At 38.2% G+C, this 17,888-nt stretch overlaps 2 protein-coding genes across 4 annotated transcripts; both read left to right on the forward strand.

The window, feature by feature from the left end:
- The first annotated feature begins 732 nt into the window (after nt 1-732).
- Nucleotides 733-5,938, forward strand: babam1 (BRISC and BRCA1 A complex member 1). 3 transcript variants are annotated; one of them, XM_044198510.1, is made up of 9 exons: nt 733-795; nt 1,547-1,992; nt 2,081-2,139; nt 2,226-2,346; nt 2,484-2,562; nt 2,683-2,707; nt 2,800-2,929; nt 3,095-3,181; nt 4,438-5,938. In XM_044198510.1, exons 2-9 carry the CDS (start codon nt 1,561-1,563, stop codon nt 4,636-4,638), a joined length of 1,134 nt encoding a protein of 377 aa, XP_044054445.1. In that variant the 5' UTR covers nt 733-795; nt 1,547-1,560; the 3' UTR covers nt 4,639-5,938. The 3 variants fall into 3 exon arrangements, with proteins under 3 accessions (XP_044054445.1, XP_044054444.1, XP_044054442.1); XM_044198509.1 differs by having other exon boundaries at nt 758-896; XM_044198507.1 differs by lacking the exon at nt 733-795 and adding an exon at nt 1,312-1,466.
- Nucleotides 5,939-8,498: 2,560 nt separating this feature from the next.
- Nucleotides 8,499-15,720, forward strand: plvapb (plasmalemma vesicle associated protein b). Its single transcript, XM_044198506.1, has 8 exons — nt 8,499-8,961; nt 9,374-9,550; nt 10,326-10,419; nt 11,047-11,248; nt 11,349-11,568; nt 13,743-13,892; nt 14,145-14,273; nt 15,300-15,720. Exons 1-8 carry the CDS (start codon nt 8,758-8,760, stop codon nt 15,306-15,308), a joined length of 1,185 nt encoding a protein of 394 aa, XP_044054441.1. The 5' UTR covers nt 8,499-8,757; the 3' UTR covers nt 15,309-15,720.
- The last annotated feature ends 2,168 nt before the right edge of the window (nt 15,721-17,888 follow it).

The following is a 17,888-nucleotide window of genomic DNA, read 5'->3' on the forward strand; positions in this document are numbered from 1 at the left end:
CCTCAACTAAAAGTATTAAGCCATGGAGCTGGCTGCTCCAGACTAAATGCTAAACTAAGTGCTAAATTTCCTTTTAATGCAGGAATGTGTTTTTAATAACTACATTTATTTGATACCTTAAGTTACTATTTACTTTGCAGATTCAGATTAATAATACGAAATATAATCAACAAATAAATGATGATGCATTATTATGGATAAAGATAAGACTTTATTGATACTTTGGTGAAATTCACAAGCTACCTGGCAGTATATATAGTAAAACATTTGCCCCACCTTTACCAGCTGCAACATTAAAGTAATGAACACATTAATGCATCAATAATTATAATCCAATATATAACATGCATTATTCTTTAATGGGACATTCTGCATAATGAGTACTTTTACTTTTAGTACTTTAAGTATATTTTGATGCTGATACTTAAGTAAAATTTTGAATGCAGAACTTGGAACAGAGTATGTCTGCACTGTGGTATTGCTACTTTTACTTTGGTAAAAGATCTTGGTACTTCTTCCAGCACTGACAGAAAGCAATACATATTTACTGCCTGAAGATGTGTAAATGAATCACTTCTATAGGACTGATTCACAAAATGGCTTATCAGTCATGGGGTGCTTTAGTTTTTATATTTACTCATTTTGGTACTGCAACGACTGCTGCTTTTAAAACTATAATTACCATGACAATCTCCACAGGGAGAAGCGGAAGAGGCAGAAAAATGTAACCTTCTCATTAAACTCCACTACCCATAATGCTATGACACTTCGCAGTTCCGGATTTGATCATTTCCGGTAAGGAAGCTGTCCGACCAAAACAAATGTTAGCTCGTCGTTGCAGCTTTCAATGAGTTTCACTTTATTTGAATCCTAGAAGTTTCGCAATTACTTATCACGTAAGTCTATTTGCACATTTTAACATAAAACATTTCATACGTCTCTTGTCTTCTGCTTTGCTCTAATTTCTCTTGAAGCTAATGCTAACAGCTCACATTGCTACTGCGCTGTCATCCAACATCACCTTGCTCTACCTGCCTGTTAGCTACATGGACTCACTGTCTGGCTTTCTGGACGCATTGATTGATGCATTTCTAACTAGACCAGCCATTCTGTAAAGCTAAAACACCTCCGTTTTTGTTATTCCAGTTAGCTACACACTGCACTTGGCGTTCAAAAGGACACAATTGTAGCTTTATTGTGTAATGGCATGATTTTGAAAGTAGAAAAACGATTTTAAAGTTAGTATAGACAGTGGGGGTAAATGTCAGATTCATGCAGCTTTCTTTTGACTATTGTAGGATCTGTGTTGACTTTTTAAAGTAGCTCTTGTTTAGATTTTTTAGGATTTATAGACAGCTGTCTTGTACTTGCAATTGTTGCTGGTATTTTTTGAGAGGCAGGTAGAAAGACCACTTGGTGAATTTTAATTTTATGTACATTTTAATATCGGTTGACGCCAACCACAGGTAAAAAATGTGTTAATAGTTTCTCTTCATGGCTAAACTAACTTGCCACCCAGCCAAACTCATCATCTCCACTTCCTTAGCAACCTGTGTATCCATGGAGACGCCAGAGCCGGGCCCAGCAGATGGAGAGGAGCGTCTGGTGGAGCTGCGACCTCGGACGCGCTCCAACCCTGAAGGTGCTGAGGACCGTCGCAGCAGCACGGGTAGCCTTGGAGGAAGCAGTAACCCTAACATATCTCAGCCCGCTGTGGGAAGTCGTGTTGAGGGGGAGGGCGAGGCTTCAACCAGCGACAGTCCTCCGAGTTCCACTACCACAACCGTCTCAGCAGCTGCAGCTCAGACTGTACCCCCTGCAACAGCAGCAGCAGCAGCAGCAGCCAGCTCCACGGTGCCACTATCCACTGCTGCTGTTGCAGCAAAAGAGAGGCCAAAGCCCACACAGCAGCAGCCCACATTGACAACCTCCATCCCTCCACCAGCAGAATACCAGCTCAGAGTTCCCCGTGTCAACTGTCCAGAGAAAGTGGTAGGTCCACATTACAGTTCTGATTTATGTTTCACATGAAAATTAAGACTTGCTTTTATCATATCTGGTGTTGTCTTCCTCATGGCAGATCATCTGCTTAGACCTTTCCGAAGAGATGTCTTTGCCAAAGTTGGAGTCTTTTAATGGGTAAGCTACAGTAAAGTAAACCTTTATCTCCCAGTGCTAGTGTCTTATTTATCATCACTGCCTAAATTGACTGTCTTTCCATTTAGGACTAAAACGAATGCCCTGAACATATGCCAGAAGATGATTGAAATGTTTGTCAGAACTAAACACAAGATTGACAAACGCCATGAGTTTGCCCTGGTAGTAGTCAATGATGACGCTCTGTGGGTGAGCACAGGAATGTTTTAATCTGCTCCAAACGTTACATACAGTGCCTATGCAATTAATCTATGAAACATGTCTCCCATTTTCCTAGAACATTGTCTTCTTTTTCCTTTTCTTATGTATATGTTTATGTGCCTCAGTTGTCAGGCTTCACCTCTGACCCCAGGGAGCTGTGCAGCTGTCTGTATGACCTTGAGACCAATGTGTGCGAGTCCTTCAGTATCCTTTCATTCAAAACTAACCCTTGAACAATGAAAATAAATGTCCTACTATGAAGCGATACATAGGACATTAAATACATTCTAGTTGTTTAACTTTAGCCTTAACTGTCCTCTGTAGACCTGGAAGATCTTCTTAATGTAATGTAAGTACTGTTTGACTTTGGTTTCTTAAAATACGTGAAACTTAAATAGAAGTGTTTACTGAAAGTCGTCTCTTCTTCTGTTGTTCTTGTAGTCGTCAGAAGATCGAGCTCCCGTTGATGGAGAATGTTCAGACCATCCCTCCTCCATATGTGGTGCGGACTGTGCTCATTTACAGCCGTCATGCAGGACAGCTTCAGTTAAACCCCTCCGAGGCTGTTAGTGTAAGTATGAGAACTGCAGAGATATCCCTCTTCCAGTCTTTTTAATGTGAATTTGATTTCCCTCCTGATTTTTTTTTTCTCTTAGTATGTTGTTGGCTGCTTTGATCAGTGCACTAACTTTACACAGAAAGTGAAAGTCTTGCTTGTTCTTATGTCCTGCCACAGAAAATGCTGCAGTCTCCATATTTTTTCTTTGATGTGGTCTACCTACACAACGGAGTGGAGGAGCAGGGGGATGAGACCAGCTGGAGGGTGAGTGAATAAGCTGATAAAGGGACAATGATCAGTTTTGATGTGTACCAGGATGTATGCTGTAATGTGGCTCAAATTTGTTTTGTGTGGTATATTTCAGTTCTAACTTGTGTCTTGCCTGTTTGAGAGACCTTCCTATGAAGCCCCTGAAAGGTCACAGTGGGAATTTATTTTCTGAAATTCTTTTGCATTCCTTTGCAGTATTTTGCATTCCCTCCATAGAGAAATGCTGAGCTGTATTATGATATAATATTATGTATTATGTAGTAGACCTCCGCTGGTTGTGACCACAGCATGAGTGGGTGCTCCCTGAGTGGCTTAGACGCAAGTCTGTATCATTGCAGCTACATAGATAACTAGAGGAGCGACTGTGATTGTGGCTGTAGCCACGGCTGTGCTTTGGTTGTTATGATTATGGCTGTGACACATTAGTTTATAATGTGTGTAACACTAACTACATACGCTACTGCCACTCGCTCGCACTCGTCTTCCTGCATGTGCCATTCGACCTCTGCAGCTTATCCAGAATGCAACATCCCGACTGGTCTTCAACCTACCCAGTTCTCCCACACTACACCGCTCCTCCACACCCTGCACTGGCTACCGGTGTAGAGCAGAAACTCTACACATCTTCTGTTGCAGACTGAACTCTGTTCAGACTGCAGCTTGGCACATAAACACCCCCCCCCCAAAAAACAAAAACTCTCTCTTGCTCTTATTGTTTAAAAATGTACCACTTGAAGCAGTTCGGCATATTTACTGAAGTTAATGTACTTGCATGATTCTTGAAATTTTGCAAGCTGTATTCTGAGTAATAACCAGGTCCACAGCCAGGCAGAGCAGCTGCAGCGTTGCTCACAGTCAGTGGCTGTATACTGTTGGAGCCTCGCCTTTTGAAACGGAGTAATGAGCAATAAATGCATAATGTGAAGTGTCACATAATCTCTCCTTTCTGTAGTATCTGCAGAGCATTTCCCTGAACTTGCAGTATTTTATAACTGGACTGGATGAGCACACTAACTGTTCCTATGGATCTGGGGGAATTGCAAGGTATCACAAAAGTATTGCGAGGGAATGCGTAGTTCAGAAACAAAAATTCCCACGTGACCCCTCGGTGGCTCCGTACCTTCCTGTTTTTGCAGTGAATTCATTTAAGTACTTCTGTCCATCTTACTAAGCTTGAAGAGTGTGGAAGGATGTTGTGAAAACCTACTTAAATATAACATATAAATATGTGGTATGTTTTCTGTCTCCAGGACAACTACACCTCTTTCTGCAACCTGGACACAAAGGGCATGTGCTATCGTTTTGAGGTTGCCCTGAGTGGACCCGCCATCGAGCTGCACAACTGCATGGCCAAACTTCTGGCTCACCCTTTACAAAGACCTTTCCAGAGCCATGTGTCATACAGTCTGCTGGAGGGGGAAGACCCCCAGGACATTGAGGCAACGGTGTAAAACGGCACGCACTCCTAAAGCCCTGTTTCTCTGTGAAATTCACACACTGTAGTTTATCAGAAAAGAGCAGGGGTTTCCAAGTATACCTTTTTACTGAGGGGTTTTCCTTTAAAAGAAGTATGGCTGGAAAACAGGCATACTGCTAAAGAAAGAGTGAAAGGGTTTCAGCAGGTTACTATTAACTAATAATAATTGTGTTTCCATAAAATAATGAATGAGTCATCGATTGATCTAAGCTGGGGAAGTAATAAAATGATCTGGTTGTTAGCTCTAAAACTGCAGGAGGTCTCCTGAGGATGAGATGATGAAGCAGATGTCAGAGAGTCCAGGAACAGGACACAAGTAGAAGGAGAAGATAAAGAAAGAATAAAAAAAGGAAGACGTCATGGTTAAATCATCAGGCTTTATTAAATTAACTCCCTTACCATTTGTTTTTTCTTTTAAATATTAGACCACAATGATCTGTCTGTAAGTCTTAAAGGGTAAAATCAGTGCAAACCTGTGACAGTTTTCCATGGCTGGCCTTTTGAGACTTAGAAGTGATGAACTGAAATATGACTTCTGTATCATGGAGGTCACAACTTCTGTAACATTGCCTTTCCTTTTAGTTGGTCATTTCCACCTCTTGTTGCCTGTTTTAATGTATTTTCTACTTGCTCAATCATTTGTTCATTTGTCACCCTTGTATGTTACACAGACCAAGAAAGAATGTACAGTAATGTAGACGTGGCCCTTCTTTTGTTAATGATCTCTATGGCATTGATGGATCGATTGTAAAAAAAAAAAAAAAAAAAAAAAAAAAAAAAAAAAAAAGGCCCCTCGTACTGCCAGTCTAACTGCACTTGTACAGATGAGCTTTTTGAAGCTGTTTCTGGATATTAAAAAAGGCATGTTTAATCATGTTTTTCATGTTCATATTTGCTTTCCACGTTTTTGTCAGGAGATGGCAGCAAATTCTCTCTAGAGATAACTAAATTCAAAGGCCTTGACAAAAAGCTACTGTCGTCCATGAGAGTAGAGAATAGTCAAATCTTTTTTATAGGTACTTCAAACTATGTTCCATCAATTTCCGTCATTTTTTCTTGATTTGATCAGCTTTCTGTTTGGTTAAACTTTTCTGCTTAGATCTCCAGACATCTTCATTGTTAAGCTTCATAATCAGCGTCACTCTCATTTCTGAATCTGCAGGCCTATATGACAGCTTGATTAAGCAGTTACTGCAGCTTCTGTTGAAAACCTTATCTGTTATCCACTTTTGGCATGAATATTACTTCAATAGTAAAGATATATTTTCCTTTCACCCAAGGTGTCTGGTCAGTTATCTTAAGAGGTGTTTTTATCTCAGTCTTCAACCGTTTGTCTTCCTGTTTTTGTTCAGAAGTGGATCCAATGTATCTTGACTTCTGATTGTCACTCATTTTCTTCATTTATCTTCATAAATTACATTTTTTTCCGGTGAGGACAGGTTGTCAGGAAGACAATGGGGAGCAGGAAAACCCTGGGCTCAGAGGACCTTTCCCCTTTCACATACGCTTCCCAAGAAGAGCCGACTGTTCCTCACGTCATCTCCGCAGATAACAGCATGGGGGGTATCCAGTGTGCCTGTACTGCAGGGAGAGTTTGTTATTCCCTCATCCCTGAAGAATGACAGGTCCCTATTGTTTTCATTCTTTCACTCCTCCACTGCCATGACTCCTTTCCGTGCTTGCTTGGAACAGGATATGGTGGAATTATTTAGTTTTTTGTTTGGTATTTTCTGATTTTACTCCTTACATGGTTTACATTGTTCATCCACCACCAGGGGAATATGACCAATCTGTAGTAGCTATATTTAAATGTGGCACTGATAGGTGATCTTTCCTTGTTTATTTTATATCACGTGGTGGAAAAGTACATTTACTCAAACTATACTTAAGTACAGTTTTGAGATACTTGTACTTTACTTGAGTATTATATTTGGTGCTACTTTATACTTCTACTCTACTACATTTTATTACTTTAATTTCAGAGGGTAATATTGTACTTTTTACTCAACTACAATTATCTGATGGCTATAGTAACTAATTACTCTTCAGGTCAAGATTTTACATTTACAACATCATTATCTACAAAATATGATGCATTATTATAGGTTAAAATGCTACTATGAGGGGGCACAGGGGCAAACATTTGTTTCTGGGCCCCTATTGCCCCCGTCCTTCATTGTATGCCCAAGACCCAGAGACCAACCAGCACTCATACTTGAGTACTACCTGGCCCCATGTGAGCTAAGTATAAACTACAATTTAGTCTGAAAACTAGATTTTGACGCAGGACCCCGCCACAAAACCAGGGCCATAAAGATTAGGTAATTATGCAGGACTCACCTTAGTTGATGTTGTATGTTAGTGATGCAAATTGTTTTAAAAAAAAAAAGGTACAATTAATCAAATTACATATAACCAATTGACAAACAGTGAACTTGGGGCCACTGGGGTCTGGGTCCCCTGGGCAGTTGTCCTCTTTGCTGGTTGGTAATCCAGTCTTGCCCGAAAGTATATAAGTACAATTTAGTTAGAGTAAGCTCTATCTTGACCAACTTCAACATTGAAATTCTTCTATGTTAATGTATCAGTAATAATAATTATTCACTGTTTGTGTTACTATCTCTCCACAACAGCACAGCATGGAAACACAAAGAGGAAATTTCATGCTAAAAGGACTGTAACTTTGGAAGATAACCACTTGATTTGACTAAGTCAGACTGCTGAAGCCCCATATTAGCTCCTTTTCTTTTAAAAAATTGCCCTTTATCATAGCCAGAAGCTGTGCTCTTCAGCGCATCTGGGAAGCTTTGAATGACTCGTCTGAGATCAACAATCACAACAACAATTCAGCCAGTTAGACTGAAGTGCACGCTGTGTTTTCCGAGTATCTGCGGGTGCACAGTACTACAGGACACACCCACTACTTGATATGCCCTCAAAATGGTCGCAGTTTGATTAAGTTTACCTGCTGCTTGGGGTTCAGAGTTAGCTTCATATAAAGTTTTGAATACATTTTTGCACAGAACGAGGACTGTGGATTTTGTCCCCCATCACTTAAATTAGAAGTACATCAAGAAGGGATCTCTTAATAACCAGTATGAACAGGAGGAATGATTATAGCAAGCAAAACCTGTTTCAGTGTACACATATACAACGACTGATCTGACAAAATGTGAAGTGAACCTATCCTTTAATTACATGCATATTAAAACACAAGACCATTACATAATGATAAATAAATGTTTATTATGTGAATTCTGTGAAATAATAAGGTGATGCTGCTGCTCGAATGCACACACCAGAAGTAGAGAAGCAAATCCTGCAACAAGAATATTCATGAGCCAGGAATGTGATCTAAAGTAACATAAGACGGATCCATTTTTTTAATATATCCTATTATCGATACTCAAAACGAGACTAGTAGCCTACCAGTAATATTGGTACTTTGGGAAACTATCCACCCACCCTTAGTGCACATACACTGAGAAGTAGGAGACATTTTTTGTCCATTACTTAAACCTTTTAAAGAAAAAATATTTGCATAGTCAAAGAGTCTGGAGTGGATAGTAGTAGTAGTAGAAAAACCACAGCAGGCACAAATTATTATTCCAAGCAGAGTATTTTTTTTATATGTCTTAAAACGTGTCTGGAGGGGATCTTTAAACATTATTTAATCTTCCTGTCACAGCAATCTCCTTTTGTCTGAACTACTAGGAAAATGTGTGATCATTTGGGTGTAGCTAGTAGCTGTGACAGAGGTTGATAAGGGAAGAGAGGAGGTGGGAGGGAGGGGACAGGGAGGGCTTGGCCAGGATGGCCTGGAAGTGTGCCTTCAGCAGCATGTATAAACATGGCCCCTTTACACACCTAAGGGTTGTTGTTTACATGCATCCATACATGCCATTTCGGCACCCTGACTGCTGTAGAAGACAAGAGAAATAAACATTTCTGCTTGACAGTGTTCAGCTTGAAGCCTCAGCACCTGTTCTACAGAGGAAGATCACATCAGACGGGGAAACCTTGTGGATTTTAGCAAAATAATTCCTGTTTAGATCTTCCGAAACCTGCTGCCACCATTTCACCTCCAACAGCCATGTACAGCTCCAGCTACTCCCGGGCCAAGTTTGGCCTGGAGGCAAGGGAGCCCCTGCACAAACCCAAAGGGAAGAGCTGCGGCTACTACATGAGGATCGTCTTCTTCTTTTCCTCTCTGATCCAGTCTCTGATCATTGTCAGCCTGGTGCTCTTCCTCATCTATGGACAGCCAGAGAAGTCTGCAGAGGAGAAGAGGCTCAAGGTCAGTGATTTCTTCTAGTATAATAACCTTTAGTTTATTTTGTCAGACCCCCCTCCTGACATGTTTTAAGACATATAAAAATACTCGGCTTTGAATAATAAGTTGTGTCTGATATAGTTTCTCCGTTCTCCATTTCCAAGTGAAGTAACAATAAGCAAAACTCATTTTTTAGTGGAAGGGGACTTAAAAAATTAGATGGACTTATTTCTGCAGCAGCTTTTGATCAAACTCAGTGTTAGTGCAGACAGCATCAATCACCAGCCTGTAATGTTTCTGACACAACATGTTAAACCTAAGAATGTTTTATTGGCATATTACTATTATCTTTTCATTTCACAGCATTATATTAACTTGTTCAGAGCTGTAAAATACAGGGATGATGCTGCTGAGTGATCTGATTGTTATTCTGAAGGAGCTGGAGCTGAACTTCAACAGGCTGAGTGAAATCAACATCCAGCTGAGAAAGGAGAAAGGCGAGTTGGGAGCTCAGCTGGGAGTTCGCACTGCTGAGAAAGGTGCTCTGGAGAAAGAGTTGACAAAGCTGAAGACTGATGCCAACAACACAGAACATGTGCTAAAAGGCAAATTAGTAAGTCGATGTCTTGATTAATATTTTGCTAAGATGTACTAAGAAGCAGGTTATTTTGTGCAGCTGTTAAGTGGTTTTTGCCTCTTAATTTTCTTTGAAAAATTGTCTTTACATTAAGAAAACACACCAAGGTTAAAAGTAAGGTTTTTACAATGTGCAAATTATACAACTTGAATATTTCCTTCGGTATTGTTGTAGTTTTCCTATTGGTCACCAGTGGGGGAGGAAGTATTCAGATCCTTCTACTTAAGTAAAAGTAGCAACACCATTTCTCCAGTACAAGTAAAAGTCCTAAATAAGCAGCAAACAATGTCACATTGGAGAAACTGGAACCATGAAATGTTTAGCATTTTTACATGAAAAATTACTTAAATGATCATCAAAATAATTTCTCAATTGATTTATTTTGTCAATTGACTAATTGATTGATCAACTAATCGTTTAAGCTCTAATTGTCTATACTGTTGGATACGTAATCTATATCAGAGCATCGTATTTTATAAGCTCTGTATGTAAAATCTTAATTTATATAATAACTAGTAACTAAGGCTGTCAACTAAATGTAGAGTAAAAAGTTTATGAATGCCTTTTAAAATGTAGTGGAGTAGAAGTATAAAGTAGCAGAAAATGAAAAGTACCTTAAATTTGTACTTAAGTACAGTATTTGAATAAATATATTTAGTTACATTCCAACACTACTGGTCACCATGGTAAAAAAATAGAACCCACAAATTATTAATCATCCTGTAAATTGTTCTTTTTTTTCCATTTATAGGCTAACTGTGAGAAAGTGAGCGCAGCAACATTTAGCACAATGGCTCGACGTCCCACCCCTCCAATCCAGCCTCCTGCTGTGGTCACTACAAGCAGTATGTACTCCAATACTATACTTTTTGGGAGACTAAGACTGTTTAGACTTTGCAAGTAAAGCCATTAGTTTTCAGATACAGTTAAGTAAAAATAATATTGGTACCCCTTCCTAATCAGGCACCCTTTATACAGGGTTTTTTCAGTAATTACAGTTGTAATTAATGGCTTTATTAATGGTTAATAAATACTTTACTAATGCTGAATAGATTAGTAATAAGAACAAATTTTAGCTTGCAGGGTTATGAAAAATCTCTGGCTGGTATTTAATTGATGGTTTACTTGATAGTTTATTACTCTTTATTAATGACTTATTAACATTTATAACGGTAGATTTGGTAGAAAATATTAGACAGTGAGAAACTCATTAGCTCACTATTAGTGACTCACCAGCTAAACAGCTTTTTCACAACCCAGCAACCCAAATGTTCTGACTAATAAGTGATATACAAAGCACTACTAAATTATTTACAAAACATTAATAAGGCAAGGTCACACTTAGTAAAGGGTGACGTTTTAGAAAGTGGTACCAGAATGTTAATAAACACAGAAAATGGCAGTGTTAATAAAAGTATAACTGTTTGTTGAAGTTTTCCTGTGATAAAACTGTTTTTCACTGAACTCTCCAGGTGAAGTGAAAACTCTGCATAGCCTCAATGCCCAGCAGAAAGCTATGATAAAGCTCATTGAGGCAAACTTCACCCAGACGGTTCAGTACCTGAGCCAGGAGAGAGACACCGCTCTCAAAGACCGAGACACACACCACCAGGATGCCATCACCCTGCGCAGGGAGAACACCATGCTGAAGGAGCAGCTGACCACCTACACAAGGTTTGTATGTCTGCTCCATGTGTGTAACGGAAAATATTTATGATTAAACACATTAAAGTTTTTCTTTGATTTTTTTTTTTTCTTTATTTTTTTTATCCAGGAAGTGCAAAGAGGACTTTGCTCATTCTTTGGACGGGATCAAAACGGTGACCAGGGATTTCCTGAACAGGATCAACAACTTGTTTCCCCACCAGCTGACCTTTCACCTCACCTGTGACAGCCAGCAGGAGCAAATGGAGAAGATAAGAAACAGCTGCACGAACCTGTCCAGAGACGTGGAGAATAAGTTCCAGCTGTATTTAGACAAAGTGGGCAACAAGGTGTGTGCAACATATTTTGTGATTCTAGGAGGTGTGTGTGATTCTCTTCTCTGACTTGACGTTAGTATTTAAAATGACAGATGGATGGACTCGTAACTTGTCGAAAGGAACACACGATAAATCTATCAGATAGGAGAGAAGAAAAAAGTTCTGCTGCACAAATTTGTATTCAGTTTTCAGACTTCACTCTAATCTTTTTTGTTTTATGGAGCTTTTTTTGTTAAATGGATACTTTTAACTCTGTGGAAAAACTGGAAAAGTTATTTAAATGAAACCAGCTGACCAGTTTAGAGGGAAAATCTCTCTTTGGTGGAACTGCTAACAACTCATAGACACCTGAAATGTGACAAGGGGACCCAACTAGACAAGGCTTTTTTGTAAGGGGTCACAAGTCAAAACCACTGATTTAATCTTTATCAATACATTGTGTTTTATAAGCTTATCCTATGTTTTTTTTATGTAAAATCTTAATTTGAAAAGTAATTTGTAATTTAAGCTGTCAAATAAATGTAGTTGAGTAAAAAGTACAATATTTCCCCATCAAATGTAGTGGAGTGGAAGTATAAAGTAGCATTAAATGGAATTTCTAAAATAAAGTACCTCAGAATTGTACTTAAGTACAGTAATTAAGTAATGGTCTGCATTTGTAAAGCTGATGGAATATTCCAAAGAACAAACTGGATGGGAAACCAGTTTCTCAAGGGAGGAAGTCTATCCGCTGAATCATTCATGACAAATCTAGCTAAGGAGACAGACGTCCTCTGTGGCGAACTCAAGGTCAAAGCAGAGGTGAAGCATGTGGCTCTGCTGATACAGCAGCACTGTGCAGGACAACAAAAACATGCCCTCAGCAAATATCTGTCTTTACTCTTTAAAGCAATATTTCTTTCAGATACAACAATAATATAAATCAGAGAAAAACAGCAAATCCTCATATTGGAGAAGCTAGAACCAGAGAATATTGATTTTTTTTCTTAAAAAATGACTTAATCGATTAATCGACCAATTGTTGCAGCTCTAATTTTGATCCTTCAAATTGGAAAAGACGTCTGTCCAAATGAGATTTTATGAAAGGACACTTGACTGCCTTACAGTGCCCCATAGACATGTTACTGAGCCAGAAACCCTGAGAGATACCACCATGTCACTGAGCACCTTAGGAGTCTGGTTACATAGGCATTTATGGATGAGCTTAATATTAGAAACATTTGCTGAAATTTTTAAAACTTAACATATTTACTTTCTTAAGAATATAGCAATGGTGACATCTTATCGGCTTTGTGTCCAAAATTTTAATTGCACGATTACACACTCCCTGGACGCTTTTTTAGGTACACCTGTACAATCTAATGCAATACAGTACAACAGCACTGCCACATATTTAACCTTTACAAAGCTTATAATGGCCAGTTTATGTTAAAACATTCAGAGAAGCGTTTATTCAGCTATATGTTTATTATTAGTTTATGAGGTTGAAGTAGTGGTGTTGTACTGGGGCGGACAAAACATTAGAAACACCTCTCAATATAATGCAGTCCAGTACAACACCACTGCAAACTACCTCAATAATAAACATTTAGTTAGATGAATACCTCTCCGACATTGTGAACTTCTGACAGGGGTCGAGCTCTGGAAGAAAGGCAAATTGACACAGTTTTCTTTATGTTGAGTGCTAAACACTCGCAGTCAAATTAATCAAACTTACGAAACTTTACCTTTTTTCGTTATGTGGCTACATTCCACTGATTCAGCTCCATATTTGGTAAAACATAATTAGCATAAATTTGTGTGACAGACCCTCTTGGCCAACTGTTGATTCAGAGCAACATTAACCTATGCACTGTGTCCCTCAGGGAGACATCATTCAGTATAGATTGAAGTCCTACGTCAGCTGTGCAGCATGTACTCCATTGTGACGTTGAGGAAAATGTACATTAAAAAACACTCACATTGATAGAAATAGACAAAAACAGGATCTGGAAACACATTTGGTACAGTTGAGTATGACACATTCTTCAACCACAGCCCATTATCTCTGAGTGACTCTCTCTACCTTTGTCTGTCATCACGCACAAGTAAAAAAAAAAGCAGATATTATATTTAAAAGGAAAAACATTGCATCAAATGAGAATTATATCACATTTATTTAAAATACAATCATTTTCTTCTTCCAGGTGGCTGAGATCCAAGCCCTGTCTAGTCGTCTGGAGGTGCAAAACTCACGTTTGACCTCTGATCTGCAGCAGTGTGAACGCAATCACAGTGAGATGGTCACAGAGGCTGCCAAGCAGCTACAGCTCAAACAAAAGACTCATGATGACCAGGTAACTTATATTTGTCCATAGATGTATGTGTGTGGGTGAGAAATGGGAACCAAGGGAGAGATCCATGGAACAAGCTGATTTCCTCAGTATTTAGTTATAAAAATTGTAAAATGTACTGTTTGTGATAATATACTCCTGTTTTTATCTGTTTAAACAATAACCTATATCATACAGTAACATAAGAGAGATGAAGTTATAAAAGGAACAGTTTTTTGTTTTTCATTTAAAATAACACATGCATATTTTGTTCAGGTGGAGAAATTACTGATTGAGCAGAACCGGCTGAGAGAAGAGAAGAAGCTGCAGGAAGACAGTTTGGCCCTGAGAGAGAGAGAGCTACAGATCCTCCAGCAAAAGCTCTCTGCTCAGACCAATAGTAAGGTAAAATGAATAAAGAAGACCAGCCATTTGCTCTGTACAGACATATGAAAGGAAATTAGGAAAGTCAGTGCCCACAAATGGTTTCAAACCTTCATTCACTCGGGGCAGATATTCATTTTTGTGCACATGTAAAGCATTCATCTAGGCACCTCCAGATTATCCAAGTCAGTAAAGGGATTCAAGCTGGCAACCAACTAGTTAGAAATTCCTCTTGTTAAACCTTGAGGCCATTGCTGCTCTCAAAAGACCATCTGGCTAAATGTCTTGTATAATGTCTTGCATTTGGCTTTCTGAGTGTATGCACAAGAGTAGCATCCACCCCTGTACTTTTAAATTTACTCCCCTGATTATATGGACAGCACTGCAGTGGTGAGTGTGGATTCAGCAGAAAAGAGGAATCTGAGGGCAGCAGGAAGGATGGACAGGCAAAATAACAAAGGAAAACCATTTTATGGCGTCATAAGTTCACATAATGCCCCATTTCTAACTCTAGTTATTAGTTTATGGTGGGGTAGGTGTCCATGCACAGTCAGAAAAAGCTTTAAAAATGTGGTATCTGTGTGTAATGTTAAATAATCCTGAAATAAATAGCACAAAACACAAAGTGCAACTGAGGCTGATGGAAACGTCATCAGTTTTTCAGAGTTTTCAGTTTTTGACCTGTTGATAGCTCTACATGAAAAGTTAAAAGATCACTGGAGTAATTACAATTCATCCTGAGGGGGGCATGCATGTCTGTATCAAATTTCATGGCAATGCTTCCAATAGTTGTCGAGATATTTCACTCAAGACAACTATTGGAGATATTTCAGTCTGGACCAAAGTGGTGGAAAGACCGGCAGCCACTATGCCGCTAGCATGGCTGAAAATAGCACAAAACAGGCAAAATTTAGCTCACGTCTTCAATGCTTGATCTTCATATTATCCTCCTCTCTCTTTGTCTCTTCTTCAAAAATTGCATTGTAAACTGTATCAACATTAATTCCATTGATATTTAAATCTAATTATCAATGGTTTGTCTTCCAGGTGAGATGAAATGAACCGGCAGAGTAATAACTGAAGGAACCAGTGTTGCGCCACAGTCATCATCATTTTGCCTTTAAAGATTTTCTAAGGACATGTATATATGCCTGATACAACACACTTCAACATAACTTGTAAATACTCTCTGAGTCCATATTAATGACATATTTACTGTGGTTGGTCTGTGCATGCTTTGTTTAGCTCTACTTGGAATAGAAGAGTCATGTGTCTTACTTGTGTTTGAGTTTAAACATTTTCTGTGAAAAGCCTAGGTATCTACCCAGGTAAATGTAAAAATTTTCATGACACTGGTGTAAATATTTCTTATTGCGTGTCACTCACTGTGATTTGTGTAGTTAGGAAAACCAACACTTGGAAATCTTTTCTTTACCATGCAATTTAAATTAAATTAACCAAAAACTGACTCACTCCTCAGTCTCTTTTGTCTCTCTGGTAAAAATACAACAAAGACTCAGACAGGACTTCAGGCAGCAGCTTCTCACTTGTCTGCTATAAACAGAATACTCTTAAAATAGCTACATTTATGTTTCCTAGTGATTCACATGTTTGAAGTTCTACTCCAGCTCAGAACACATTAAACAACCACGTCATAAACACATCATCACATCTGCAGTCATTAGTAGTTCTAAACACTGTATGTCAAAAATAAGAAGGAAGAAGTTTGGCATAAATGTTACTGAAAGTAGTAGTTTTTATGGCTAACTCAACAAAGAAAAGTAAGTCTATCAATTGCCATTTTTATGGTGCATTTTACAAGTACAGTAAATGAGCTATTATATGAACTGTTCTCAAGCTTTACTACTTCCTTTTCCTTTCATAAGCAGAAGGCGATGAGCACATACAGTACTGTCGCTGGAAACAGCTGGCATTTTCTTTGAACTTATTTATGATTATTGTGGATTCAGTTTGGTACAGAAGAAGATACTGAAGTAAAATAAATTGAAGTAGAAGAGGGTGTATACACTTGTTCCAGATGTCAGTTCATATGGTCTGAAAAATGCTTTTAGCATCTGACTGGAAGACGGCCTCATTACCACTACTTAAAACTGTATACTTTATAAAGCAATAGATCATTTAAAAATACATTGTAAGCCCAGTTATAATATTACATTTAGCAACAGTGTCTGAGGATAAAGTATGCAGATATTAAGGTTTAGGAGACATATTAGAATATGAATATATCTGTCATCTGGACTTTTCCAACATTTAAATAATGGAATTAGTTTTTAAATTAAAATGTCATATTTTCTTTATAGAACATTTATATATACACATTTACTTACTACTCATGATTACTTTTTACCCAAAAGTCAAAATTTCAAACCAAATGCCTTTCTTATACTCATTTCTATTGTTTCTCTTTTTTTAGTTACTCTATGTCAATATGTAAGGGTGTTTTACATACATTGTCTTTGATTCATGTATTACTTTATTGTGACCCCAAATTTCACTATGTTGTAATTTGAATGTTTAATTTCTTACACTGTGACAAACATTTCATCACTCTGGATTTTGTGGATTCATCATAACAAAAAACAAAAGATAATTTCATAAATTTGCATCATTTGAAGAACAGAATTTAAGTTTCCATGAAGACTGCAGCAATTAATCTGCAACAGTTTTATTTCAACAACTTTTCTTTATTGAGATCAGAATGATGCTGTATTTTCCTTCTTATATTACATCTTATAATTGCTGAGAATTCCTGAGTTCAGTCTTTTGTCTTTTTGAAAAATCACACCGTCATTTAGACAGAACAAATATTTGTGATTCATTCCATGTTGCATAAGAAAACCCATGAAGATAAACTCCCAGGCTTACTGCACCGATGGATATGAGTGTTACAGGTGAGTGAGTCTGCTGCTGTCCTCAGGAAATCCTTTGTTTAACATGAAGTGTTTATGATCCCATGTATTGACCTGAATGCATTAACACACACCCTGACTTTAAGTCACATGGGTACAGGGTGGAACTGACTGTACTGGATCTGGCTACGTCAACCTCGCATCTCAGGACAGCCATTAATCAAAAGCACAGGAAACTGGCTGACTGAAAGCAAAAAGTACCGCTCATTAGTCAGCTGTGAACCAAATTATGACGCAAAAGGTAGATGAGTCGTGTTCCAAAAATTAAGAAGAGAATGGAATGAGTGATGAGCATTAATCTGCACCTCATCTTTAAAGTTTTGTCCATTTAATTTATTCAATTAAAAGGTACAAATTGAGGATTATTATGATCAAACCATTAATATTGTATTACTTTTGTTTGAATCTGAAAACATTTGTGTTTGCCACTGCTTGTTATTACAGTTTTTCCTCAATCACTCATTTCTTTAAAACAGTCTTAACATTCTCTAAACTGTAAGTGTAACTGTCACAACTGTTTCATGGGACATCACAACTCTATTGCATGTCTGCAAAAGGTAGTAACTCACCCAAAACATTTCATTCATGCTTCAAAACCTAAAAAATTGTGTCAGTAAATTGGCCACCAAAATGAAAAGTTGTTTTGTCATCGTGTGAGCCGTACTGGTCAAAATGTTTAGATGTTTTTTTTTGTTTTGTTTTTTAC

Source organism: Siniperca chuatsi, linkage group LG6 (genome assembly GCF_020085105.1).
Source record: "Siniperca chuatsi isolate FFG_IHB_CAS linkage group LG6, ASM2008510v1, whole genome shotgun sequence".
Classification (NCBI taxonomy): domain Eukaryota; kingdom Metazoa; phylum Chordata; class Actinopteri; order Centrarchiformes; family Sinipercidae; genus Siniperca; species Siniperca chuatsi.

Coding starts and splice junctions, on each gene's coding strand:
- plvapb (XM_044198506.1), top strand. CDS start 8,758: ATGTACAGCTCCAGCTACTCCCGGGCCAAGTTTGGCCTGGAGGCAAGG. Junction 8,962..9,373: donor CAGAGGAGAAGAGGCTCAAG/GTCAGTGATTTC, acceptor GTTATTCTGAAG/GAGCTGGAGCTGAACTTCAA. Junction 11,249..11,348: donor CAGCTGACCACCTACACAAG/GTTTGTATGTCT, acceptor TTTTTTATCCAG/GAAGTGCAAAGAGGACTTTG.
- babam1 (XM_044198510.1), top strand. CDS start 1,561: ATGGAGACGCCAGAGCCGGGCCCAGCAGATGGAGAGGAGCGTCTGGTG. Junction 1,993..2,080: donor TCAACTGTCCAGAGAAAGTG/GTAGGTCCACAT, acceptor TCCTCATGGCAG/ATCATCTGCTTAGACCTTTC. Junction 2,140..2,225: donor AAGTTGGAGTCTTTTAATGG/GTAAGCTACAGT, acceptor CTTTCCATTTAG/GACTAAAACGAATGCCCTGA.